We start from the raw sequence: 26,973 nt of genomic DNA, 5'->3' as shown, positions 1-26,973 counted from the left end.
CCGGTCTGTTGTTGTGGAGACATTTCGAAACAACGAAACAAACTGTAATTGGTTAAATTAGGAACTCCAAGGCACTCGAAATATGTGGAAAAAAAGTTAAAAGGCCTTTATTTAATGAATGGCTCAAAACATTAAAAATGGTGACAGATCCACCTACGCGTTGCGGCTACATGCCTTCGTCAGGGTGTGTAACCAACAACATCTCAGGTTTGTTTTTAACAACAGTTAATTAATCAAATTGAAAACACCTGGTCAGTCGGTATAAAGAGAAAATCAAGACAATAGACCTATAGAAGAGAGGAAAAACAGAGGAGAAAAAAAAAAGAAAAAAATTTGCCAGCAAGTGACTTGTTGCCTCGCTGCCCTATCAGGCAATGACTTTGCAGGCAGCATCTGCGCATTTCTGACAGACTTCTGAGGCAGCGTAACAGTTTAATGATCAACAGCTAAATAGAGCGAGCTTTGGTGAAAAGTAGTATTTAATAGTAATGACTACAATAGTAATTTCTCGCTAGAAATTACACCATAAGTGGAAAATGTTGATCAAAAATGTACATTTACACACAAACTGATGACCAGACGCAACTTTCAGACGCCATCTTTATTTTTAGCTCATCTGTCACAGAATGGAACGCACAGGATTGTGGGATATCAAAGGCAGCGAAGGATACATCTATGTTGCCTTCGAATATCCATCAGATGAAGGTCTCTCAGGAGCAGTGTTGGGTATAGTTACTTTGGAAAGTAGTTAATTAGGTTACAACGTTACCATCAATTAAAAGTAATCAGTTACGTTACTGCGTTATCTATTCATAAAAGTAACGCGTTAGAGTACTCATGCGTTACCAAAAATTAAAAGCCGTTTGCAGCGCCTCACACATGCTGCAGCTTGATTGACAGACACGGCCCCCTTTAAATGCACCTAGAAGTCGTGACTCCTGGCAATGAATAACGTCAGTCATCCGACTAAATTAACACTGCAGGATAACAATAACAGGAAAGACAGTCATAGGCTATTCCACATAGCGTTTTATTTATTTATTATCACAGAACATATTAATCAAAATTCACACCTTCCCAGCCCTGGTAGTAGAGATGCGCGGATGGGCTATTATTTCAATAAAAAAATCAATAATTATAATGCCAATATTAATTCAGTATAGAAATGCAGACATCCCAAGTCTATCGGAAGTTCCGGGAGTCTCCCGCATATTGATAGCGGCTCACTGATGCCCGCGAATTAGTTAAAATCTCCGGAATCTAGAGCGAGCGCGCCCGCGAGACAGAGACTGTGCTCCAAACCCGTTTATATACTGTCTATGTCCAAACCGCGCAGCGCGTGCATGGCAGAGCGGGAGAGAGAGAGCAAGAGACCGCGCGCGTGTGCCTTAATGAAGCGCATGTAAACGAGACTCCCGAGGCTGAAAAGCCTCTCCACGGGTTCGCTGGAGGGTGGTGGGGTATTGAAGCGCAGAAACACTGTCTTGATCCTGGGGAAATTTTATTCGGGATTTTCCTTTCCTTAAAATAACGGATTACTTTTTTAAAAAAATAACGAAGTTACTGATTACTTAACGCACAAAACTAACGCGTTAAGTTACACATTTCACGAAAAAGGTAATTAGAGTACTCTAACGCGTTACTTTATAACGCGTTACCCACAACACTGCTCAGGAGACAGGAAGAGAAACTTACTTATTCAAAAATGTAGTCAAGTAGAGAGTAAAAGTTGCTAATATCTTTGCCACTCAGTACAGTATAGTAACTAAATACATTTACTTTAATACTTTACACATACATTGCATGCTTGCAGTTTGTTGACCACTGCAAAATTATATGTAAAACTGAAACACTTTTGTAATCACTCAGGGTTTGCTAAATAAATTAAATTAAAAATGTTTTAAAAAATATATAATTTTTTTATAATAATATATATTTAAATTTGTAATACTTTTTAATAATTCCAGTAAAATTGCATGCTTCCCAGTTTACAATCTTATATGCAGTGTTGAGGAAAGTTACTTTTAAAAGGTGTGCGATATTACAATATTGTGTTCTGGAAACTAATGTGATGCGCTACTTAGGGCTATGCAATATTGAAGAAAAATGCGATATGCGATAACTCATTAAATAATGTGATATTCGATATGCGATACGATAATGCTTAAAGTGTGTATAATAAACTTAAATTATCTTTAAAATATCTTTAAAATGATATAACCTACATGTGTTTCACATTCTTTTTATGACAATAAAACATCCTTATAACTTGTGAAAGTGAACATCAGTGTTTTACTGTATAGCGTAAGAAGTGTTATTATAACATCAGTGTAAACCTCAGGGCTTCAGGTTATCCTACTTTAGTTTTATTTAATAAAATATACAGAATCATAAAATGTAAAAATAAAACATTGCTTAGTTTTCACTGTATGAATTAAATATCCTGATACTTATTAAAGTTACAAAACTTTATCTTTTGTTCATGACCCCAGTTATTGCAAACTGTTGCGATATGCATATCGCGATATATACATTTGCGATATTTCGATATATTTTGCAGCCCTTCTCACCTGGGCTAGGCTTGCTTGAATTTTTATTTTTATATTTTATTAATAATATGTTTTATAACTTTTAACTTTCACTTCCAGTTTATTTTTCATTTTCACGTCCAATAAAACAAGACTTTTCTTTCTCAAACTCTCCTGTTCATGTGCAGAACTTACTTATTTACAAATACAAGATGGAGGTCATCTTAAGAATACTATTCAAACCCCTAATCTGACATTTGCGTACAGGGCAAATATCACCTCAAAAGCAGCAGAGCATTATAAGCGAATTACAGCGGTGTCGAAAATGAAAAGCTGAGCAGTCAAGCAAGAAACACTGAACATGCCCGAATCCTCTAACATCCTCACCTTCGTGTGACTTCCAGAGGAGATGTAGCAGCACAAATGAGGATTGCTTTTCATTAGAGAAGCGTTCCACTGTGCTGACCTGCTTTAGAAAGGATGTTCGGATTATAGTGGTTTCTATTGAATTTTGCTGTTCTCCGATTCAGAGAGCGGATGCATCAGAACCTGAATATAGTGTTTATCATTCAAAACACAGTTCAAAACATGTCTAACCTTCAGAAATTTACAGTAACACACAATGGGTTGGACCTTCAAGCGGAGAGAAATGATATGATTGGCTGAGCTATACAGGTGAAACTCGAAAAATTCGAATATGGTGCAAAAGTTCATTTATTTCAGTAATTCAACTTAAAAGGCGAAACTCATAAAATATATAGACTCATTACATGCAAAGTGAGATATTTCAAGCCTTTATTTGTTATAATTTTGATGATTATGGCTTATGAAAACCCCAAATTCAAAATTAGAATATTGTGAAAAGGTTTTCATAAGCTGTAAGCCATAATCATCAAAATTATAAGAAATAAATGCTTGAAATATCTCACTTTGCATGTAATGAGTCTATATAATATATTAGTTTCACCTTTTAAGTTGAATTACTGAAATAAATGAACTTCTGCACCATATTCAAATTTTTCGAGTTTCACATGTATAGCTCAGCCAATCACAGACCAATTAAACAAACATGCATCTTAGAATCTGGGAACAAACTGGGCACAGTTTCAGAAACACTTGATGAACCTTAAACACATCATCATCATCATGCATGAAGTTCATTCAGATTTCAACCGGCTTCTACAGTATATCTCATTGGCAGACATGTCTTCAGCTCTGACATCATCGCAGGGGTTTGGGGTAATGAGATGCTAATCAAATGAAGGCATCAATCAAAAGCGTGACTTTGACAAATTGCACAATCCGCCGTGAAGTGGAATAAATCGGAATTAATTGATTTCAGGCTCGGGGTTTGTAATGTTTGCGTGTCACACGGACAACCTTGGAGTGTCTTTGAGACTGTTGACTATCGAAATAAAGATGTATTTCACTTATGGACTGAAACTCCATTAAAATATGAAACAAATGCACAAATTCTACTTAAAGCTGCATTTTACAAATCATAAATTGTATATAAAATAATAGCTACAACTGCATCTTCAAATAAATTAACACGGCAATGGGGCAAAAATGACACCAATATTATTAATAAAAATGCTTCCAAAAACCAAGATATAGTGCAAAACTAAGTCTCCGTATAAGTTCTTATTTTTATTAGCAATATCACACGAGCAAAAGTGCTGTGTTCCCGAATATCAGCACGTTTGGAAATATGATAATGATTTTAAACAACAATTCAATAAACAATAAGGCAAAACATATGCCTAGGCTATTAGCTGACTTACATTTTAGACACAATTTTGCCAAAGAAAATAGTTCCAGACAGTAGCCTAAAGCAGTGGTTCCCAAACTTTTTTTGTCTGAGACCCCCTTTTTCCCAAGAAAATATTTTAGGGCCCCCCTTTACATTTAATGATATTATCGCTCTTGTAAGCTTGCAGCAAGGATGACAAAATATGTTGTTTTAAAACAAACGGTATGTTTATAACCAGATATGTTATGCACAAATAATAGCCTATAATATTGAAAATACAATAACAAAACATCAGTAGGCCCTTTGTAATTTAAAAACGTGAGCCTAGGAGTAGCCTATAAATTGGCCCTATTTGAAATACAATAACAAAAATATTCACACTGGTGTGAAGGTAAAAAAGAAAGAATATAGGCTATTACTAAATGACTGTTGTCTGGGAGCTCAATACTTGCATGTTATTTGTGAGGCTTTATCAGTGTGAGGCTTTATTTTTGGCGCTTTTGGCGCTATAGCGAGCGATAATAAACTTGCGTTTATTAACAGAATAATGCGTCTTTCGGAAGAACATTGTAGCCGGATCTACTTCTCTCTGTGTATGTCTATGAGGAGTCACGCAGGTCCTGGGCTACTGCGCACCCGAACCAGTGTAAAATAGTCCCAATGTAAACACTATAGGAGTACCATAGTGTAAGACAAAAACACGGATTGGAAAATGGATTCATGATGAACTCGCACATTATATAAATTTTGTACATTTTGAACAGAAAAAAGTTAAGGACTTCTATTTAATGCTCATTGCTCAAAACTTTTTAAAATATGACGCGACCCCCCCCCCACAGAGCTCGCTGAGGCCCCCTTGTGGGCCGTGACCCCCCTGTTGGGAACCAATGGCCTAAAGGCATTGTCTCCGAGCAACACAGTTTCAGTTTTGTTACTGAATGAATCCGCACGTTTTTGAAAAAATCGTTCTAACGCGTGACTCGACGAATCGCTCAGTCACGTTGTCTCTGAATCATCCATTTTTAATTGAATCATTTGACTGAATGATTCAATGATTCAATAATTCAATAATCATTAAGGCAGTGATTTGCCGCCACCTACTGGCGGGTTTAGTATTATTTCATTTTAGCTAAAGGACGAAGATTGAACGCTGTTTTTGTTTTTAGTTGTGAATGTAAGAACAGTTGCGGTTGAAGAGATAGAGTGCTTTTATAAATAGACTATAAAGAGCGAAATATGAGATAACATTGTTTCTCTGAATGTTTCTTTAAAACGGGCCTCCGAATTGCAAAGGCCGCCTCTATATACACAATAAAGGCTAGATGTCTTACGGCGGAGTCTCTAACGTCATCACCGGCGGCCATCTTGTCACATGCAAGCTTTCTGGCGGGCTCTGTGGTACCTGAAGTAAGGCGAGTGATCTACACATCTCGCTGAAATCTTGACGGATTTAGAAACGGTTTGGTTTCTTACAAACGTTATTAACGTGGCTATAATTCTGGATGCTTGAACATGTTGAAATATATAATATTATAATTATTCATAAGTATGCAGTGTCATAAATACATCTCTGACGTTTATAGCCTAACAAACCACCCCGTTTGAAAATCGGTAGAAAATTGAGCAAGTTATGGTTATTTAAAAAGTACATGCACCATTAAAACACAATGTTACGAGTGAGCTGACCGTGACAAGATGGCCGCCGTGTGCGGACGTCGACCTCCATTGGCCAGCAGCGCGGACGAGACATCTAGCCTTTATTATGTATATCTATGGCCTCTACAATCTGAACATTCCTGATGGCAATATCAGTCCTTCAAACCCACTAGCGCCACCTATACTTCAAAACCTCACATATACACTACTGGTCAAAAGATTCGAGTAATTAAGATATTTTTTTATGTTTTTGAAAGAAGTCTCTTATGCTCACCAAGTCTGCATTAATACAGTGAACAGTGATGTTGTGAAACAGTTTTTTATTTAAAATGTAATTTATTCCTACTATAAATCAGCATAGGCCTATTATACTGATTTCTGAAGGATCATGTGACACTGAAGCCTGGAGGAATGATGCTGCAAATTCAGCTTTGATCGCAGGAATAAATTACATTTTACAATATATTCACATGGAAAACAGTTATTTTTAAATTGTAATAATATTTCGCAGTATTACAGTTTTTACTGTATTTTTGATTAAAGAAATGCAAAGTTGGTGAACAGAAGAGACTTCTTTTCAAACATAAAAAAACACATCTTATTTATTCCAAACGTTTGACCAGTAATGTAGGCTTTGAAGAAAAACTGTGATTTTTGGTGAAAGCCATCTTGATCTTCCTGAAATCTGTGTCATATAATCCTGAGACTGTGCCAGTGTGCAGTGTGAGACTGTGAGAGTTGTGGACGTGTGTGTTGAGTCTTCACTGTGATGTGAGCCAACAGCTAAAGGAGCGGAGGACAAAGATGCAGTTGTTCCCTCCATTCATTCAACATCCCACAATCCCACATCACTGTGTGTCTGTGTGTGTGTGTGTGTGTGTGTGTGTGTGAGACTGAGATGTCTCTGTTCTGGGTATCTGATCTCTAGAACTGGCCAATAAGATGCTTGAAGCTTGTTGTGATTAAAAACACAGAGTAAACAGAGAAATTAAACTCTAATCTGATGCAGCTAAACGATTCTTTTGAATGAAATAACAGCATCTAATTCATAAACATTACAGTGATGCACCCTAAAAAATGCTGGGTTGTTTCAACCCAATTTTGGGTAAAATATGGACAAACCCACCCGTGGGGCTAAATTTTTAAATTACATTTTTAACCCAACGTTTGGGTTTGTCCATATATTTTACCCAAAATTGGGTTGAAACAACCCAGCATTTTTTAGAGTGTGCTTTCCAAAATACACTGAATATCACAAAAATGTCCTGACAAAAACACGGTCATATTTCACATAAAAATAAAATAAAATAAATAAGTACCTATTTTGCAGAGAGGAAATAGAGCCTTATTTATTTTCATGACAATTTAGCAAATTTAACCCCCCATCCCCCCATATATATAATGTATATATATAAAAAATTATTTATGTACTTATATTCAAATATTTTAATATAGAATAATTACAATATTAAAAAATATATTAAAAAAGAAAGAATTATTATGAATGCTGTTTTGCAGCAATTATCCAACTGTTTTACAAATATTATTATTATTTAAAATGAATGAGAATTATTCATAGGGGAATTTTTTATTTTATTTTGGTGTGACATGTGACCTGGACATAAATCCTTACTTTTCTAGATTCTAAAACGGTTTAAATAAAATGTTAAACATTCTAAAGTAATAAAATCCAACTTTTCACATCCTCTTTTGTAAAGTCGCTTTGGAGAAAAGCATTTGCTAAATGCATAAGTGTAAATGTGAATAAATGTAGTGATCATCTCGTAATATATTCCTCAATGAAGCATGTGTCGCTGCTCATCATGCTGGCGGTGCGCTGGCAGGGTCACACTGAGGGTCTCTGAGCAGAAAGCAGATTAGCCCGGCGTGTTTAACATGCTTAACAGGGACGGTTTCCCAGTATTACCCAGCGACTGCATGGGTGTCTAACCCAAAAGCTGAGAGGACTAATTGAAACACTAACCATATGGAGCAGATTAAACGTTTGCAGAGAAAAAAGATTAGATTCGACCTCAAGACCAGCAGAAATTATAACGGCGGATTAAACGCACAAAGAACATTATTAAAGTTCTCCAAAGAAACATAACCAGCCACCTCTGGTATACCAGTCCATAAATCTCAATTGTTATTTAACTAGTTAACAACCACACTATGTTGTGAACAACAACATCACACAATCTTTACAACTCGGAGGTCAACCGTCCTGCGAGTTTTGCCCCAAATCACCTGTGTGTAGCTTTCTGATCCTGAAGACCTCGGCCATGTCCGAAATCACCCCCTTTACCCTTTAATGGGGAATTATCTGAGAGTAGTGGTGCCGAAACCATAGTGGATACCCATAATGCACTGTAAGGGTCGTGCCGATTTAATTCCCACGTCCCGCCAGAAGATGGAGCCGGCATACGAATCCATCGTCCATTTAGTTTTTCAAACTGCTGGTCCGATGTATCATACATTGCTTTTTAATTGATTATTAAATTGATTAAGATGAATTTAATTAAGATTTGTGCATGCCAGTTTCCATGACAGAGTTCAAGATACATCTTTTCATTACTACTGGAGCTGCCCGTTTGCTTCATTTCAAACGATCATTAAACTGCAAGCACAAAAGCAGCCGCCGTCAGTGTCATTCACTCCCTCAAGTGCACTATATTAGTGGAGTGATGTAGGGAACAGGGAATGAGGGAACAGGAGGCGGTTTCGAACACAGGTCTTGGTTTGCTTGCTCAGGTGTGTTTCACAAGGGTTGGAGCTAAACTCAGGAAAGTGGATTTCGAGGGTCAGAGTTGAGCTTCATATTAATTATGCATTACCAAACTTACAACATTCATACACTGGACTGCATTAAATCAGAAACATCAGGGATACTGGTCAATAAACGCAACAACAGATCATAAGCTGTTAGATAGTAGATTAACCTGCATTAGCATATATCGGTCCATATCTCTCTCTCTCTCTCTCTCTCTCTCTCTTTCTCTCTCTCTCTCTCATAAAACAATAGGATTAGATTAGATAGAATGAACTGGAAAGTCCAATGAAAATACTGCAGCTGGAAGCATCACCTCATGCATGCCCAATTTAAAGAGGTACACAAATTATTGACTCAGGTTGAGAATTTATGGGTGATATTCTGTCATCTATATAGTTCAAATTGGGCTACTAGAAAATTATAGAAAAAAAAACAAAAACAAAATTGTGTGTGTGATCATAAGATTTTACATATTCTGATTAGATTTAAAATAGACAGATTTAGTTTTACTATCCCCCAAAAAATGTGTCAACGACATTCTACCTCTTACGCAATTTAATTTTCCATTATTGACATTAATCACCTCAGGATTGTTAAAAATAATTTTCTAATAAGAAAAATCATATGCAATCACATGTGATGACCAAAAGTTAAGTTGCGTCGGGTCAGAGGTCACCGCTGGACTCGTATGACTGTTACCGGAAGCCAGTGATTAGTTTATAAAGTTATAAATATGGATATTTTTCTCACAAAAACACACCGCTTCGCTTCAGAAGGTCTTTATTAACCAATGGAGTCGTATGGATTACTTTTATGATGGATGGAGGCACTTTTATGGGCTTCAAAAACTACTATTCACTCCCATTATATAGTTTCAAAGATTGAAAGAAGTGTTTGGCTGAAAGAATAACATCATATAAACCTATGGCTTGAGGGTGAGTAAATTATGGGATTATTTTCATTTTCGGGTGAACTATCCCTTTAAGTGTCAAAAAAAATACTTTCATAGAGATAAATAGGGGACTACTTTTATCGCGTAGAAGCATGAGGCACATTTTAAACCTAAAGAAGTTCTAATGCAATGACAATCAGAAAGTCACTTTAAGTGTCCAGAGGTTTGGAGACACTGAAATGGCCAACATGAAACATCATAGTCCAGACATGTTAATCCCACACAGAGCTGTTATATATTAATGAAGGGCTTTGATACTCACCGATTCTCAAGACCTGCTGCGCGCTGAGACTGACCTCTGCCATCAGACACAGCAGGAAGAAGCTCACACCTGTCCCCTTCAGCGCGGGACACCTGCAGGAGACACACTCATACATATCCTTCTTCTCTGTGTATCCATACAGGAATGATTTCCATCCGAGCAGCATCTTTCCACTCACTCGTACTGGTGGGAATCACCCATCCTCACATCCATAGGTGCTAACTGGGCATCACTTTCCAGAATAAGTCATCCCTTCCCGCGGTGCTTTCAGGACATACTGGTGTTTCTGACAGGGACCGCGCGACTCCCAGTCCGTGCGCGCGAGCTCAATTGAGGGCACTGGCGACTCTCTGATCCGCAAACATGGATCCGTTGTGAAGATTAACTTCAAATCTGGCAGCGGTCGACCTCGACAACGTCTTTGCTCTTTGGTACACCGAGGAAATGATTAAATCTTGTGCCGGCGCTCTGATGGAAACGCACATCTGCCAGCAGATTAAATACCCGTTTATCTGTCACTCGCTGTGTGATTTCGCCAAAGGGGAAGACACCTTATTCAACAGCAGTTAACCCACTTTTAATAATATATCTATATTTTAAATCAATCGCATTATATAAAAATTCAACTAAAACGACCAGATCAGAAGTGATAAGCAGCTGTGAGAAGTTGTGTGTGAACTAGGCTAGTGGTGGAGATTTGATTCATTCCAATGATTCAAATCTTAAACTCAGTTAAAAAAAGATTCGATCGGATTGATCAGTGGTTGATTTCCGAATAGCATAATACTCTTAGTATTTCTGCTAAATAAAAATATGGCAGTGCAATTTTGGTAGTGTATGGAGCCCCTAAAGGGACATGATGATGAAGAAGAAAAAATAGATGGGAGGGGGAAATGATTTGGCAACGCTTTTGCGTTCTCTCGCAAATGTTTTGCGTTCCCCCGAGAAACTTTGCCTTTGTTCGCAAAATATTCGCTTTCCCCTGAAAACCTTTGCAATCACTCGCAAAGAACACCATTGTTTTGCAAGCGAACGCAAAGTTTCGCAAACGGGAGCGCAAACATTTTTTCTCAGGGAAAACGCAAACATTTTGCATGCGAACGCAAAGTTTCTCGGGGAAACGCAAACATTTTGCGAGGGAACGCAAAACATTTGGAAAGAATGCAAAAGCATTGATTTATTATTTTTCCTCCTCTCTCATATTTTTTTCCAACGTCTTTTGTGTGTCATGGTTGAGTCATTGAATCTTCACTCAACCGATTCTTTTGAACGAGTCGCTCGCAAAATGCAAACTTCATGCACTTTCGGTCTTGTGGACTTACAAAGGCTGCATGTGTCTGTTAAGTCCATCAGACCATCAGCGAGCTAAGCAGCAGACTTCTTCCCGACAGACAGTCAATGTGGCATTACGTCACGAAAGTGCGGACTCGTACATTTGGGACAGGGCCTCTAAATTCGGAAGCGGAAAACGAGCAAACTTACTTTTTAACCATTTAGCATGATATGCATTTCCAAATTAAGCAACATTATTCTTTATAAAAATGCAGCCTATGTCCCATCTAGAGAAGGAGTATCGTTAAAAAAATTGTCTCAAAAATGTCACCAAATTCATAATATTGTCCTTCATTTTATCAACTGGACATGTATTTTATTAAGCAATAGAAAACCCACACAAATAATCAATTTCTGTGTTTTGGACATCAATAGGCCTAAAGGTCCCATCACACCAAGAATGATAACTATAGCATACACCAACACACAATACTGTTCTGTTTAATCTAAAGTTGCGTTCACGCCATGTATTTACCGTTATCACGAGATTAAGACTTGAAAAGTGTTCACGCCCTCGTAGAACTCATAACCACCATCTCTCCACTTTAATTTGGCAGTGATAGTATTGTTTGTCATAGATAATTCAGAGTCCTATGAAGGTAAAAACTCTAAATAGAACGTCATAAAGTCTCAAAAAAAGATGACTTCATGACATCTGTAAAATTAGTGTTACACATAGCCTACAATAACAATAACAAAGCAAGTAAGCGTGTGCTGCAGCAGTTATGTAAGATCCCATGTCGTAACTATTGTAGCGCTTCTGAACTGTAAAAAGCCTTCACGTGCTTCTAGAACTTGTAATTACAACGCGTAAACTTGTACCATGTGGCCGCTGTAGGCCTACCACCTGACCACTGCAGATTTAAGGTGTGTTTGACTTGAAGCAGCGCTGTGCAGACCGATTGGTGTATCAAAGTACCGCAAGAGCAATTTGAAAGCATACAGAGCTATATTTACGGTAATTACGACATGCCATGAACACAGCAATAGTTTGTGGCTTTAAAGGTGCAGTGTGTAATATTTACAGCTAGTGGTTGAAATAGGTACTGCAGTCCAAATTCAAAATATTTTAATTTGGATTTCTTCACCCTCCTCAGACTCAATGCTCCATGGGTTGCCAGATTGAGGACACGCAACAGGAACCAGCGCTATTGACAATAGAAGGCGACAAGCCTTAAACTATCATTTGAGTTGATTTATCCACGTTTCAATATGCCTCGGCTGATTGAGCTTTTAAGATGGATATTGAGTTTTTTTAGTTTGTGGAAAAAGGTGCAATATCTGACCATAGTTGCAATACGTTGTGCTTTCTGGCAACCCGGGATGTTGAAATACTAGTGGGATCACAGAGACCAAAATAAAAACAGACATTCTGACACGTGACGCATATATTTTAAAGCAGAATAACTAGCAGTAAATTAGTTTTTCAGAGAAACAAGTACAGTATGTGAACTCTGCATGTTTCTTAAATATCTGCAAACATAATCGTATTTATATCCTATACTACAGTAAAAAAAAAAAAAAAAAAAGGACCCTTTAAATGCTCAATCTCTTTAAAGCAGGGTGGATACTGATTGGCTGTCAATGTTTTTATTGTTTGTCAGCTGAAAAAAAAAAACTTTTTGAAAGTGATTCCTCCGCTCTGGACGTGGTTTAAGAGGTGATTGCTATACCCGTATCCCTTAGCTCTTTGTGACAGTGGGTCTATACGGCATTAGAGGGATTACAGAGACAGGATCTGGATCACAGATCATTTAGAGAGGGAGGATAGCCTACAGTTCAGCCCCTGTAAACAGAGCCAGATAAAGCATGACGCTGGTTAATGCATTTACAGGATGATTTACTCGAGAGGTGTTTACTTTGACAACACACTCGACTACAAATTGTAATACATTTTTGTTGTCATTGTTTGTGTATTTCTTTAGAGTGTAACAAAGGGAAGAAATCCATGTAAGCTGTTTCGCAAAACAACTTACAATTATCAAAATGACAACAAAAAATAGATGAAATCCTCAATAAGCTACACTTGTAAATGGGTGATAACTACAGTACATGCTCAGTAAGGCCATCTACTGGATAATCATCATAATGACGATGAAAGTCAGGGCAAGTTATCACACTTTTAAAGTCAATAACAGCCTATTTTAGGATTGCAATGAAAGGTGAATAAACACACACATTATCAAACCATTACACTCAAGATAGCTGAACTGAGACAGACTCTGTGACAACTAGCCAATCTCCTCTATTTAATACATATTCACAAGTCACAAGTGAGAAAAACAGCAGACACTTGCATAAAATAATTTACAAATTTACAAGTGGCAATACAGTACAGTAATATTTGTCCCGTCTGCTGAAAAGAGAGAACCATGGGAATATCTCTTCAAATATTGTCATATTCTCAGCTCGAGGACAAACTCACAGCTGTTTATTTAGAGACTAACACACCTCTTCTTAACTGCCAGCAAATATCATCCCACAGGGCAAAAACCGGTTTGATGTGCTGGATGCTGATTCAGTGTTTGCTGTCCACACGCCTCAATGACAAACAAAGGTTGTTTATGAGGGCTGGATTCATAACAGACAATCACAGCTTTGAGTTCACAACTTTATGTGCATCCATTGACAGTTTTACCTGGAGTTCTCCATCCGCTAGCTTTCACACTCGAGGGCAGTTGCTCATCTGGTGCGGGACCCTCTGTTTACTACCTGCATTCTGACACTTTATCTCATGGGACAAAGACTCTGGAAAATGACACCACGACAGTCTTAAACCCTTCAGTAGCTTCTGTTCTCAGCTGTGATGTCTAATCCATTTCACATTTTTAAAAGCATTATGAAAAAAGGCACTGGCAAAATGTCTACTTTAAAGAAATAGTTCACCCAAAAAAGTACATTTTGTCTCTAAATTCTGTTCTAAACCTGTATAAGTTTCTTTCTTTTGTTGAACACAGAAGAAGATAGTTGGAAGAATGTTGGTAACCAGACAGTTTCTGGCCCCCATTGACTTCCATTGAATTTTTTTTTCATAATATGGAAGTCAATGGTGACCAACAACTGTTTGGTCATTCTTCTTTTGTGGTCAACTGAACAAAGAAACCCATCTCAACAACTCATTACAACAGTGGTCTCAAACTCGCGGCCCGCGGGCCTCATTTTGTGGCCCCCTATTTGACATAAAAGTTTAATGTTAGTGCGGCCCGCGCGTTGTTCTGAAGCACACTTTTTTTTTGCTGAGTCATTGCGTGTGGCGCGTTTTTTTTAAATCACTTATGGGCTACCATAGATAGTCTCGTCACAGCTTCCCAGGGGCGTTTGTTGTCAATAGTTGTCATAGCCAACCGCGAACGGAAAATATATGCCATCACCCAGTTCCAGTCATGTCTCTCTCAAAACGTGCCGTGAAGAGAAAGGTTGCCGACGAGCACAGGCAATTTCAGGAAAAGTGGGAGACGGAATATTTTTTTGTCGAGCACAGGGGCACCCCTACGTGTCTCATATGCACAGAGAAAGTTGCGGTGTACAAGGAATACAACATCAGACGTCATTACTCAACTAGACATGCTGAGGAGTATATAAAATACCAGGGAGATGAGAGAAAGAACCGGGTCGCCAATCTTAAAAAATGTCTATTGAGGCAACAAGATTTATTCAAGAAAGCAAAGAAAGAGAATGAAGCAGCAGTCGAAGCTAGCTATGTGGTGAGTGAAATGATTGCGAAAGCCGGTAAGCCGTTCAAGGATGGCGAGTTCATCAAAAAGTGCATTTTACTAGCTACAAGTAAAGTCTGTCCAGAAAAGAAGGGTCAGTTCAGCAACATCAGCCTTTCAGCTAACACAGTGGCAGAGCGCATTTCTGACCTGTCAGAAAACATATATGATCAACTGCGTGAGAAAGCCAAACGTTTTTGTGCATACTCAGTCGCTCTTGATGAGAGCACAGATAACACTGATACCGCGCAGCTCGCAGTATATGTCCGTGGTGTTGACGACAATTTTGAAGTGATCGAGGAGTTACTCGCTGTGATTCCAATGCGTGGTCAAACCACCGCTCAGGAGATATTCTGCCAGCTGTGTGGTGCTATTGAGGATGCAGGTTTATCATGGAAGAGTTTTGCTGGAATAACGACCGACGGAGCGCCATCAATGACAGGAAGGAAAAATGGACTGGTGGCACTTGTTCAAAGAAAATTGGAAGAGGAGAATGTGGAGGAGGCCATTGCTATGCACTGCATTATCCATCAGCAGGCCCTTTGCGGCAAATGCCTGAGGTTTGACAACGTGATGTCTGTTGTTGTGAAATGCATCAACACTATCAGATCTAGGGGCTTAAAGCACCGGCAGTTCCGTGCCTTTTTGGACGAAATAGAGTCAGAATATGAGGATGTGCTCTACTTCACAAAGGTACGTTGGCTCAGTAGGGGAAACGTCTTAAAGAGGTTTTTTGAGTTGAGAGCAGAAGTGAAAGCCTTCATGGAGAAGGATGGGATGGCTGTTCCTGTGTTAAGTGATCCCAAATGGCTCATGGACTTAGCTTTTCTTGTTGACATCACACAGGAGCTGAATGTACTGAACAAGAAGTTACAAGGCCAGGGGCAGCTTGTGAGTGCTGCCTATGACAATGTGAGGGCATTCTCCACAAAACTTGTGTTATGGAAAGCTCATCTCTCTCAGACAAACCTCTGCCATTTTCCAGCATGCAAGGCACTCATGGATGTAGGCACACCATTCATTGGTGAGAAGTATGCTGATGCCATTATGAAGCTACAGGAGTAATTTGATCGCAGGTTTGCAGACTTCAAGACGCACAGAGCCACTTTTCAAATTTTTGCTGACCCCTTCTCCTTTGAAGTGCAAGATGCTGCTCCTGTACTTCAGATGGAGCTCATTGACCTGCAGTGCAATTCTGAACTCAAAGCCAAGTTCAGGGAGGTGAATGGAAATGCTGACAAACTTGGAAATTTTTTGAGAGAATTGCCACCCACCTTCCCTGAGCTCTCCAGGATGTTCAAGCGGACCATGTGCCTTTTTGGGAGCACATATCTATGTGAAAAGCTCTTCTCCACCATGAACTTCAATAAGTCAAAGTACAGGTCCAGACTTACTGATGAGCATCTTCAAGCCACACTGAGGGTTTCAACTGTTTCCTCCCTCAAGCCAAATGTGTCTCAGCTGTGTGAGAGGAAGCGCTGCCAGATCTCTGGCAGCAAGGAGTAGGCAAGAGAAGCTTATGTTCTGATGAACCGTTCATGTTCAGAAGGACAGCTCATAAAGAACCGTTCATGTTCAGAAATGAATGTTCAAATTTAGAGGAACAGTTTATGTTCAAAAGAAACATTCATGTTGAAGAACAGTTAATAATAAAGATTGAGAAGGTTGGATCAGCTGTGCTCCTTTTTTTTGGGGGGGGGGAAACTTGATGCGGCCCAGTAAAATATTTTATCGGGTTGAAATTGCTGAAAATTTGCTATTTGTGAAAATAATAAAAAACAAAATGTAATCATGAACAACTAAAAAAGTTATGTAACATGAACTTAAAAGAGGTAAACCCAGAAGAATATGCAGTTATTAAACCTTCTGGAATTATGGAATTTTGAATTTTTAACTAACCGAAGTATAATTGTTTTATTTTTTAGAATATTGCAGTATTTATGATTTATCAGTGCAAAATACCTTCCCCTTCCTCTCACAGCGACATCTCTTCTCCTCTCTGATGACATTTATGAGGGCGGGGCAACCTGTCAATCCCACGAGATCCACCAATAGCAAACCACAACCATCCAATCAATTCTCCATAGACAAAATCAAGTCCCGCCCTACATTTGTTCTTGTTTGAGAAGCCATTTCACTCGGATAAACGGCACAATAGACAACAAAAGACGATCGCAACCTTAGTTTCATGCTGACTTTGCCACTTCTAGTTTCTCTAAAATGATTAGTATTTAAAAATAAATGTTGAAATAGGGTTACATAAAAAAAAAAAAAACTTAGATACGCAATCCGAAGCTGCTGTCTGAGCTGTCCGACTGCACCCTGGAGTAGCCGTACCCTATGAAGAGCGGGTTCTGCGGCACAGGGTGAAATGCGGATCCGGAGGTGAAGGACGCGTAGGGATCGCTGCCGCTGCTTCCTGTGAAGTGTGAGGAAAGCTGAGGGGGGTACAGCGTGTTTCTGGAAACATACTGGCTTTGCATCATATTTGGGCCATGATAGTTCAGGTTCTGAGGTGGCATGATGATGTGACTGTACACTAAAGACCCAGTGGTCACCGGTGGCACACTGTAGGGTGAATGTTGACCACTAGAAGGCGTAATGGCGTAGCTGAACGCATAAGGCTGCTGAATGGAGAGGCTGTTGTTCTGGGGCACAGCCTGGTGTCTTATAGAGTTAAAGGGTACTTGGAAGCGGTTTAAAGCGGGTTTATTAACATGTCGATGTGGATAAAATGATGAGCCTGGACCAGCACGACGACAGAGAAATATAACTCCAGACGCCATAAGAAAAGCACTAGCTACCCAACCGATATACAGCGCCTCTCCTAGTTCCCTGCGCTGTGCGTCGAGCAGTAGAGGGTTGTAGAAGTCTCTAATAATAGTGTGAGCCGTCCAAGAGACCGGGATGATAACGCAAAAGGACGCTAAAATCTGCATCGCCCCTGAGGCAATCGCAAACATGCCTTTGACACGCGGTTGATCCTTGAGACACGACGTGCAACGGAGGCCTAGAAGAGACACGAGCAGCCCGAGTGCAGACAGCACCAGAGCGCTACACGTCAAGCCTCGGGACGCCTGCAGGTCCGGCGAGAGGAACAGCAGCGAGTCGTACACTTTGCACTGCATGTGGATGTTGGCCTGTCTGATGCACGTCATCCACAGACCCTCCCAGCGGCTCTCCATCACGATGATGTTCTCCCCGATGAACGCCGTCACTTTCCACATGGGGAGGCCCGTGACGGTCACCGTCCCGATCAGACCGATGATGCCCAGGCACAGAGCGAGGAGGTCACACTTGCCCTGAACCATCACTGACCTCCGGCCTCACACGCTTTTGTCTATTTAATTGGTTTTCCTAAAAGTAGAGAAACAAATAGCATGTTAGAATGATTTATGAAGGACACCGAAGACTGGAGTAATGATGTTGGAAATTCAGCTTTGATCACAGGAATAAATTAGCTACAAATAGAAAACAGATATTTGAATACACTGCCCGGCCAAAAAAAAAAAAAGTTGCTGTTTGTATTTAAATAGGCAAATGCTTAAGAGTCTATGATTGGATCATTATTGCAGTGATTAGTATGTTTCTAGCATGTTATGTGTTTGGCAACAGTTCTTCTAACCCTAACTGATGGAGTGTGAAGCTTTTCATTTCTTAAACAACCATGTAGAAAGACACATCATGGCCATATTCCAGGATGACAATGTCAAGATTCATCAGGATCAAACTATGAAAGAATGTTTGGGAGGAGCATGAAGAATCATTTTCACACATGAATCGGCTCCTCTGAGTCCAGATCTTAAATTCACTAAGGCCGTGTGTTTTTCACGCTTTTCACGATTTTTCAATGGGAACGCCGCGTTTTTAGAACGCCAGGAGCGTAACGAGGCGCTCATCACTGTCACTTTTTAGCCAACCGTCCAATCACAGTGGAGGAGGGGCGGGACTAATACAACACGGACCAACGGATATTCTGTATCATAGTAACGATGCATCTCAACTGGAAAAAAAAATTGCACTGCCAAAACGCTCTCAAGCGCCCGCAGCTCGGCGTTTTCCAGCAGAGCGCCTAGCGTTTTCAGCTGGCTAAAAACGCTTTGGTGGACACACGGCCTAAAAGTCTTTGGGATGTGCTGGAGGAGACTTTACAGAGTGCTGGACTCTTGAATTGACAATACAAGATCTGGACCAAAAAATGATGCACCTCCTCATGATGGAAATAGCATACATTTTTGGTCAAGATCTTGTATTGTATTGTCATCCTGGAATATGGCCATGATGCATCTTCCTACATGGATGTTTAAGAAATGAAAAGCTAAGAACTGTTGCCAAAAATATAACATGCTAGAATAATCATTATAATTATCATATAATAATCACTGCAATAATGATCCAATCATAGACTCTTAAACATTTGCCTGTTTAAATCCAAACAGCGACTTTCTTTTTTTTCTTTTTTTTGGCCGTGGCAGTGTATTTCACAATAGTTTTACTGTAGTTTTGACCAAATAAATGCAACCTTGGTGAACATAAGAGACTTCTATCAAAAATGATGTTGTTCTCTGTCTAGATGTTTTTGTTTTCAACAAAAGAACCTGTCCTGAATGAACATCTCCTCCAATGACAGGAAATTATCCTCAACAAATGAAGGAATCCACTCACCCTGTTCTGAACAAAGATAATCCTGTTGGGCAGTGATTTAGTGTCCAAATCCAGAGGTCTCCGACTCCGCGTGTTGAACACAAAACACAGGTGTGTTAGAAAGGTAGCCTAAATGTTGTTCCTATATCAAATTGGACAGTCAGTGTCCACATAGATCCACATGGCAGTGTGCTATTATACATCTTAATGATAACTCTTTTTGTTATGGGAAAGTGGCAGTGGTGTCTTCTGATTGGTCCAGGATGATGAGGGTATGTAGAGATGCTGATGGTGTGTTTACTGTCCAGTGCTCATATTCTGTCAACAATGGCATCTCTCATGTAAACACACTCAGATGAACAATGACCTTGACTAAGACAGAGTTATAGGATCCTCATACTTCATCACTAGAGGGAGCAGCTGCGCCAGTCTGGTTTTAAGTAGTGCATTGGAAGCGGAAATGAGTTGCTTTTATCCTCCTTACCTGGCACCAATGCAGAAGTCAGCTATTTAAAAAAAAAAAAAAAAAAACGCTAAAACTATTTGCGCTACAAATCAGTCTGTTCATGACTACAATGAAAAATTAAAATAATATGATAAGAAATACAAGTTTGCAATATTAATCAGCATGATGGGCTTTTATACAACTAAAATAACTTGAACCATGTGAGTTACAAATTTCACGCTCAAACATTAAAAAATAAGCTGGATAGTCAGTGACCATTTTGGACAGGAGGTTTGGTTGCTGCTCATTGCATTGTCTATTTTTATTAGGGGCCAAGCACTGAAGGTGCGGGCACCTATTGTATCTGTTCCCGTACCAAAAATAATTCTTCTTCTTCTTCCGCTCTGGGAGTCTATGGCAGCCCATAGAACCGATCGCGGGAAAGTTGTAATGGTTTGACATTCGGATAGAGGACAGTCCCAACATTAAATACACCAATTTTGGTGTGTCTAAGTCATTCCCTCTAGCGCCACCAACTGTCCAAAGTTTCACTCATGTTTATTCTAATAACTTTTGAACCACAAGGGCTAGAAACAAAATTCTTTTTTCCTCTGATTCCTGACCTCGTGACGATTCGATTGCACCCAATGACGTCATTTTGCGCCATGAAAAGTTTTCCGCCATTTTGAATTTTCCGAAAAACCTACTTTTTCGAACTCCTCCTAGGCCGTTGCTCCAATTTCCATGAAAATTGAATCAGATCATCTACAGACCATGCCGACAAAAAGTTATGGAATTCAAGTTGATTCGAATTACCGTTCTCGAATACCGCGCAAATAAATTTTACGTAGCGCTTGCAAAAACAGACGTAAGGCCGTATCTCCACAACGCTTTATCGGATTCAGACCAAATTTGGTACATGTCATCACAAGCATGACTTGAGGCTACATGCTGCGTTTCGGCGCAGCGCCACCTACTGGTCCGGAGATATGAAGAATTTATATTTTTGCTTATAACTTCTGAACGGTTTGTCCAAAAATCACAAAAGTGGTCTCGTTAGATTCAGGGCATCGTGCTGAGTCGACTGATATCCAATTTTCCCATATCGGCCATTTTGGCTGTCGGCCATTTTGAATTATGTGCTAAAATGCTGTATTTTATGAACGCATGAACGTATCGTTACGAAACTCAGTATGAGTCATCAGTACAACGCCCTTAAGGTACTCAAAAATTAATGAGACAGCGCCACCTTTTGGTCAAAAGTTATAATGAAATTTCCAAAAATGCTAATAACTTTTGAATAAATTTGCCTATAGTAATGACACTGGTCTCAATAGATTCCTTGGGTTATGCTGAAAACATAGATACCAATTTTGCCATAGTCAGCCAAACTTCCTGTCCGCCATCTTTATTTTCTTTTAAAACCTACTTTTTCGAACTCCTCCTAGACCGAACGTCCGATTTTCACCAAAATTGGATCGTGTCATCTCCAGACCGTGCCGAGTAAAAGTTATGGATTTCGTGTCGATAGACGAAACCGTTTTTGTATACCGCAGTGGCAAAGTTGAGGCATGATGCCAAAATGACTATTCAGGCTTTATATCTGCAATGCCTTGACATATTGACACCAAACTTTGTATGTGTCATTGTCACTTCACTCTGACCACATCACATCAGTTTCGTAACTGCGCCACCTATTGGTCGTAAGTAATAATCATATTTTTAGTTATTGTATGTGATTTTTCAACCATTTTGCCAAAATTCATCTTCAAATGTCTTTAATTGCTCCTTGCTGCAGTTTGTCTCACACTTTCAGCCATGTAGGCATATCTCGTCGTCTGCTTTTGCGCTTGGCCCCGTAATGGCTGCTTGCAGCTATATTTAGGGGCCAAGCACTGAAGGTGCGGGCACCTATTGTATCTGTTCCCGTTCTTATTCTTCTTCTTTTTCTTTTTCTTTAGGGGCCAAGCACTGAAGGTGCGGGCACCTATTGTATCTGTTCCCGTTCTTATTAGGGGCCAAGCACTGAAGGTGCGGGCACCTATTGTATCTGTTCCCGTTCTTATTCTGCTTCTTTTTCTTTTTCTTTTTCTTTTTCTTTTTCTTTTTCTTTTTTTTCTTCCGACTGGGCGTCTATGGCAGCCTATAGAACCGTTTGCGGGAAACTTATGAAAATTGGCAGAGTGATAGAGGACAGCCTGAACTATCACCATAGCAAATTTGGAGTCTCCAACTTATTCCCTCTAGCGCCACCAGCTGTCCAAAGTTTCACTCATGTTTATGCTAATAACTTTTGAACCACAAGGGCTAGAAACAAAATTCCTTTTTCCTCTGATTCCTGAGCTCATGGCGATTTGATTGCACCCTATGACGTCATTTTCCGTCATAATAGTTTTTCCGCCATTTTGAATTTTCTGAAAAACCTACTTTTTCGAACTCCTCCTAGGCCGTTGCTCCGAATTTCACGAAAATTGAACCAGATCATCTCCAGACCTTGACGACCAAAAGTTATGGAATTCAAGTTGATTCGAATTACCGTTCTCGAATACCGCGCAAATAAATTTTACGTAGCGCTTGCGAAAACAGACGTAAGGCCGTATCTCCACAACGCTTTATCGGATTCAGGCCAAATTTGGTACATGTCATCACAAGCATGACCTGAGGCTACATGCTGCGTTTCGGCGCAGCGCCACCTACTGGTCCGGAGATATGAAGAATTTATTTATTTTTGCTTATAACTTCTGAACGGTTTGTCCAAAAATCACAAAAGTGGTCTCGTTAGATTCAGGGCATCGTGCTGAGTCGACTGATATCCAATTTTCCCATATCGGCCATTTTGGCTGTCGGCCATTTTGAATTATGTGCTAAAATGCTGTATTTTATGAACGCATGAACGTATCGTTACGAAACTCAGTATGGGTCATCAGTACAACGCCCTAAAGGTACTCAAAAATTTATGAGACAGCGCCACCTTTTGGTCAAAAGTTATAATGAAATTTCCAAAAATGCTAATAACTTTTGAATAAATTTGCCTATAGTAATGACACTGATCTCAATAGATTCCTTGGGTTATGCTGAAAACATAGATACCAATTTTGCCATAGTCAGTCAAACTTCCTGTCCGCCATCTTTATTTTCTTTTAAAACCTACTTTTTCGAACTCCTCCTAGACCGAAGGTCCGATTTTCACCAAAATCGGTTTGTGTCATCTCCAGACCGTGCCGAGTAAAACTTATGGATTTCGTGTCGATAGACAAAACCGTTTTTGTATACCGAAGATGCAAAGTTGAGGCATGATGCCAAAATGACTATTCAGGCTTTATATCTGCAATGCCTTGACATATTGACACCAAACTTTGTATGTGTCATTGTCACTTCACTCTGACCACATCACATCAGTTTCGTAATTGCGCCACCTATTGGTCGAAAGTGATAATCATATTTTTAGTTATTGTATGTGATTTTTCAACCATTTTGCCAAAATTCATCTTTAAATGTCTTCAATTGCTCCTTGCTGCAGTTGGTCACACACTCCCAGCCACTTTGGCATGTCTTGTCGTCTTGCTTGCGCTTGGCCCCGTAATGGCTGCTTGCAGCTATATTTCTTCTTTTTCTTTTTCTTTTTCTTCCGACTGGGCGTCTATGGCAGCCTATAGAACCGTTTGCGGGAAACTTATACAAATTGGCACAGTGATAGAGGACAGCCTGAACTATCACCATAGCAAATTTGGAGTCTCCAACTCATTCCCTCTAGCGCCACCAGCTGTCCAAAGTTTCACTCATGTTTATGCTAATAACTTTTGAACCACAAGGGCTAGAAACAAAATTCTTTTTTCCTCTGATTCCTGAGCTCATGACAATTCGACTGCACCCTATGGCCCTGTCCCAAATGGCACACTCCGGACTTGTGGACTTCCTCAGAGTCCACACTTTGGTGACGTCATGTAGTGCAGACCTATAGGGCCCTTGGCGCGAGTCCACGAGGGCGCATTGAGAGGTACTTTTGGGACAGACTCGATCGCCACGCCGGAAATAGGAAGACGGTGCGGTTGTTGTTTAAATATTATATTTCTACATTTACATATGATTCAGTAAAGCCCTGACATTCGGTTATATTTATTTAATAAATCATAATGCGATTGTAGCCTATTATTCAGTGCACTATTTATGTTTATATTAAATATAAATATATATTTATTTATGTTTGAGACATCAACCACTGGTTGATGACCATATGTTTGTATAAACTGTAACAACTGGTAAAATGTAGGCATAGGTCATAAAAAACATAATGATATTTACACTTAAATATTTTCTTCTCATGTTAACGTGAGCGAAAGCTCCTCCCATTCGTTGTCTGATTGGCCTTTCGCAAATTCACAAGGATTTCTGGGTAGTTAAAGTGCGTGAAGCCTGCATCTATGCGGGCTTCGCGGAAGACCGCTTCAAGGGTACAAAGGGGGCGCTGCTGAGCACACTTCAGAGCGTTAACATGATGAATGGGACGGTCTACGGACTCGTAGACCCAGCGAGCACGCGCAATTTAAGTCCACGAGACCGAAAGTCCACATGAAGTGCGTCATTTGGGACAGGGCCTATGACGTCATTTTCCGTCATAATAGTTTTCCCGCCATTTTGAATTTTCCGAAAAACCTACTTTTTCGAACTCCTCCTAGGCCGTTGCTCCGAATTTCACGAAAAATGAACCAGATCATCTCCAGACCTTGTCGACCAAAAGTTATGGAATTCAAGTTGATTCGAATTACCGTTCTCGAATACCGCGCAAATAAATTTTACGTAGCGCTTGCGAAAACAGACGTAAGGCCGTATCTCCACAACGCTTTATCGGATTCAGACCAAATTTGGTACATGTCATCACAAGCATGACCTGAGGCTACATGCTGCGTTTCGGCACAGCGCCACCTACTGGTCCGGAGATATGAAGAATTTATGTTTTTGCTTATAACTTCTGAACGGTTTGTCCAAAAATCACAAAAGTGGTCTCGTTAGATTCAGGGCGTCGTGCTGAGTTGACTGATATCCAATTTTCCCATATCGGCCATTTTGGCTGTCGGCCATTTTGAATTATGTGCTAAAATGCTGTATTTTATGAACGCATGAACGTATCGTTACGAAACTCAGTATGGGTCATCAGTACAACGCCCTAAAGGTACTCAAAAATTTATGAGACACCGCCACCTTTTGGTCAAAAGTTATAATGAAATTTCCAAAAATGCTAATAACTTTTGAATAAATTTGCCTATAGTAATGACACTGATCTCAATAGATTCCTTGGGTTATGCTGAAAACATAGATACCAATTTTGCCATAGTCAGCCAAACTTCCTGTCCGCCATCTTTATTTTCTTTTAAAACCTACTTTTTCGAACTCCTCCTAGACCGAAGGTCCGATTTTCACCAAAATCGGATCGTGTCATCTCCAGACCGTGCCGAGTAAAAGTTATGGATTTCGTGTCGATAGACGAAACCGTTTTCGTATACCGCAGTGGCAAAGTTGAGGCATGATGCCAAAATGACTATTCAGGCTTTATATCTGCAATGCCTTGACATATTGACACCAAACTTTGTAAGTGTCATTGTCACTTCACTCTGACCACATCACATCAGTTTCGTAACTGCGCCACCTATTGGTCGAAAGTGATAATCATATTTTTAGTTAATGTATGTGATTTTTCAACCATTTTGCCAAAATTCATCTTCAAATGTCTTTAATTGCTCCTTGCTGCAGTGGGTCTCACACTCCCAGCCACTTTGGCATGTCTTGTCGTCTTGCTTGCGCTTGGCCCCGGTGATTGCTGCTTGCAGCTATATTTGTCATTGGATCCAAAGCACCAGTTGTAGACCATCTTTAGTGCAACATAGCAACGATGACTTTAGTAATAGTCTAATCAAGGTCACTTCTCCCTGGTGATGACCCACATCTTTTGCATTAGCGGCCTGAACTCTGAGGACACCACAGTCCATACAGGCTCCGTTCTCAAACCCAGTGAGCTGCCTTATACTGCCTACAGAGTGAACTTCGAAGGAAGCATCCTAACTAAAATATAACCTCATAAGTGAGTGATTTAGAGATAACGCTCTACCGAGGCACAAGGCAGTAACTTTTGTCTTCAAACAAATAGCACTGAAATAGTGTTCTGCATTCAGCATATTGCCAAGGTAATAATGCAATACCCTTATAATCATAAAAATACAGCGTGCATATATATATATTGTAAAATAATTTTGGGTTGCACTTTATTTTACAGTACATGCACTTATGTGTACTTAGAAAGAAAAGAAAGACCTGGGTAATATAAGGTACTGTAAGTATACATGCATTACATTTAGGTTCAGGGTTAGTACCTAGTTATTATTAACCAGTTATTGCAATTACTATACATACATAGTATGTTACATGGTTTATAAGGGTGCTAGCTATTGTTTTATCATTACTTTTGGTATTGAATGAAATGAAACCATCTTTTTTTTTTTTTTGCCCTTTCTTTCTTCAATGAGCTCATCACAATGCATTCTGGGATTGGACTCTCCCAGAAAGTTCTGATCCACTACTATACTAACACCAGCAGCTCTTGTGTAACTCACTCGCTCTGGGTGTGTCTACACAGAGACGCAAGAAACAATAGCCGTCTTACGTTTCACAGTGGCTTTCTATTTATCTAAAGCCGCAGGGCATAAAGATCTTGAACGCACTGAGCTGAACTAAATCACCAAATTCAGCACCTGCCTGTAACCCAGACCCCGTGACTTTTTCAGAAAACACGTCCTCTGAAGCTTAGAGATGAACAGATTTCTTCTAAGAACTATTACTGAGCAAATACACAAAGGAAACAGAACACTACCATTTAAAATGAGCTGTAAATGCGGAAAGATATGAGGAGGAAAAGCAAATATGTTA

The 26,973-nt window shown here is 39.7% G+C and overlaps 3 protein-coding genes across 7 annotated transcripts in view; 1 reads left to right on the top strand and 2 right to left on the bottom strand.

The window, feature by feature from the left end:
- Positions 1-10,714, bottom strand: part of grik1b (glutamate receptor, ionotropic, kainate 1b) — a 46,630-nt gene extending 35,916 nt beyond the window's left edge. For 3 of the 5 annotated variants that reach the window (XM_079609918.1, XM_079609921.1, XM_079609919.1), the window contains exon 1: positions 9,922-10,714. In XM_079609918.1, coding sequence (XP_079466044.1) covers positions 9,922-10,087 — 166 coding nt within the window. In that variant the 5' untranslated portion in view covers positions 10,088-10,714. The remainder of the gene's footprint in view (positions 1-9,921) is intronic. The other 2 variants (XM_079609920.1, XM_079609922.1) reach the window with 1 other exon arrangement.
- Positions 10,715-14,636: 3,922 nt separating this feature from the next.
- On the top strand, positions 14,637-16,472 carry LOC306997534 (general transcription factor II-I repeat domain-containing protein 2-like; the record flags this gene model as incomplete). Its single annotated transcript, XM_079610839.1, has 2 exons — positions 14,637-15,990; positions 16,108-16,472. 2 exons carry the CDS (start codon positions 14,637-14,639, stop codon positions 16,470-16,472), a joined length of 1,719 nt encoding a protein of 572 aa, XP_079466965.1.
- A 60-nt stretch (positions 16,473-16,532) lies between these two features.
- On the bottom strand, positions 16,533-20,030 carry LOC306996977 (claudin-8-like). The gene is made up of 2 exons (XM_079609965.1): positions 19,632-20,030; positions 16,533-18,323 (listed from the first exon to the last, which is right to left on the bottom strand). Exon 2 carries the CDS (start codon positions 18,275-18,277, stop codon positions 17,243-17,245), a length of 1,035 nt encoding a protein of 344 aa, XP_079466091.1. The 5' UTR covers positions 18,278-18,323; positions 19,632-20,030; the 3' UTR covers positions 16,533-17,242.
- Positions 20,031-26,973: the final 6,943 nt, after the last annotated feature.

This window comes from Phoxinus phoxinus, assembly GCF_949152265.1.
Source record: "Phoxinus phoxinus genome assembly, chromosome: 4".
NCBI lineage: Eukaryota > Metazoa > Chordata > Actinopteri > Cypriniformes > Leuciscidae > Phoxinus > Phoxinus phoxinus.
Note: the sequence above shows the minus strand (reverse complement) of the source record. Positions and strands in the feature narration are given on the sequence as shown.

Excerpts from the sequence above, each read along its gene's own strand:
- LOC306996977 (XM_079609965.1), bottom strand. The coding sequence starts at position 18,277 with ATGGTTCAGGGCAAGTGTGACCTCCTCGCTCTGTGCCTGGGCATCATC.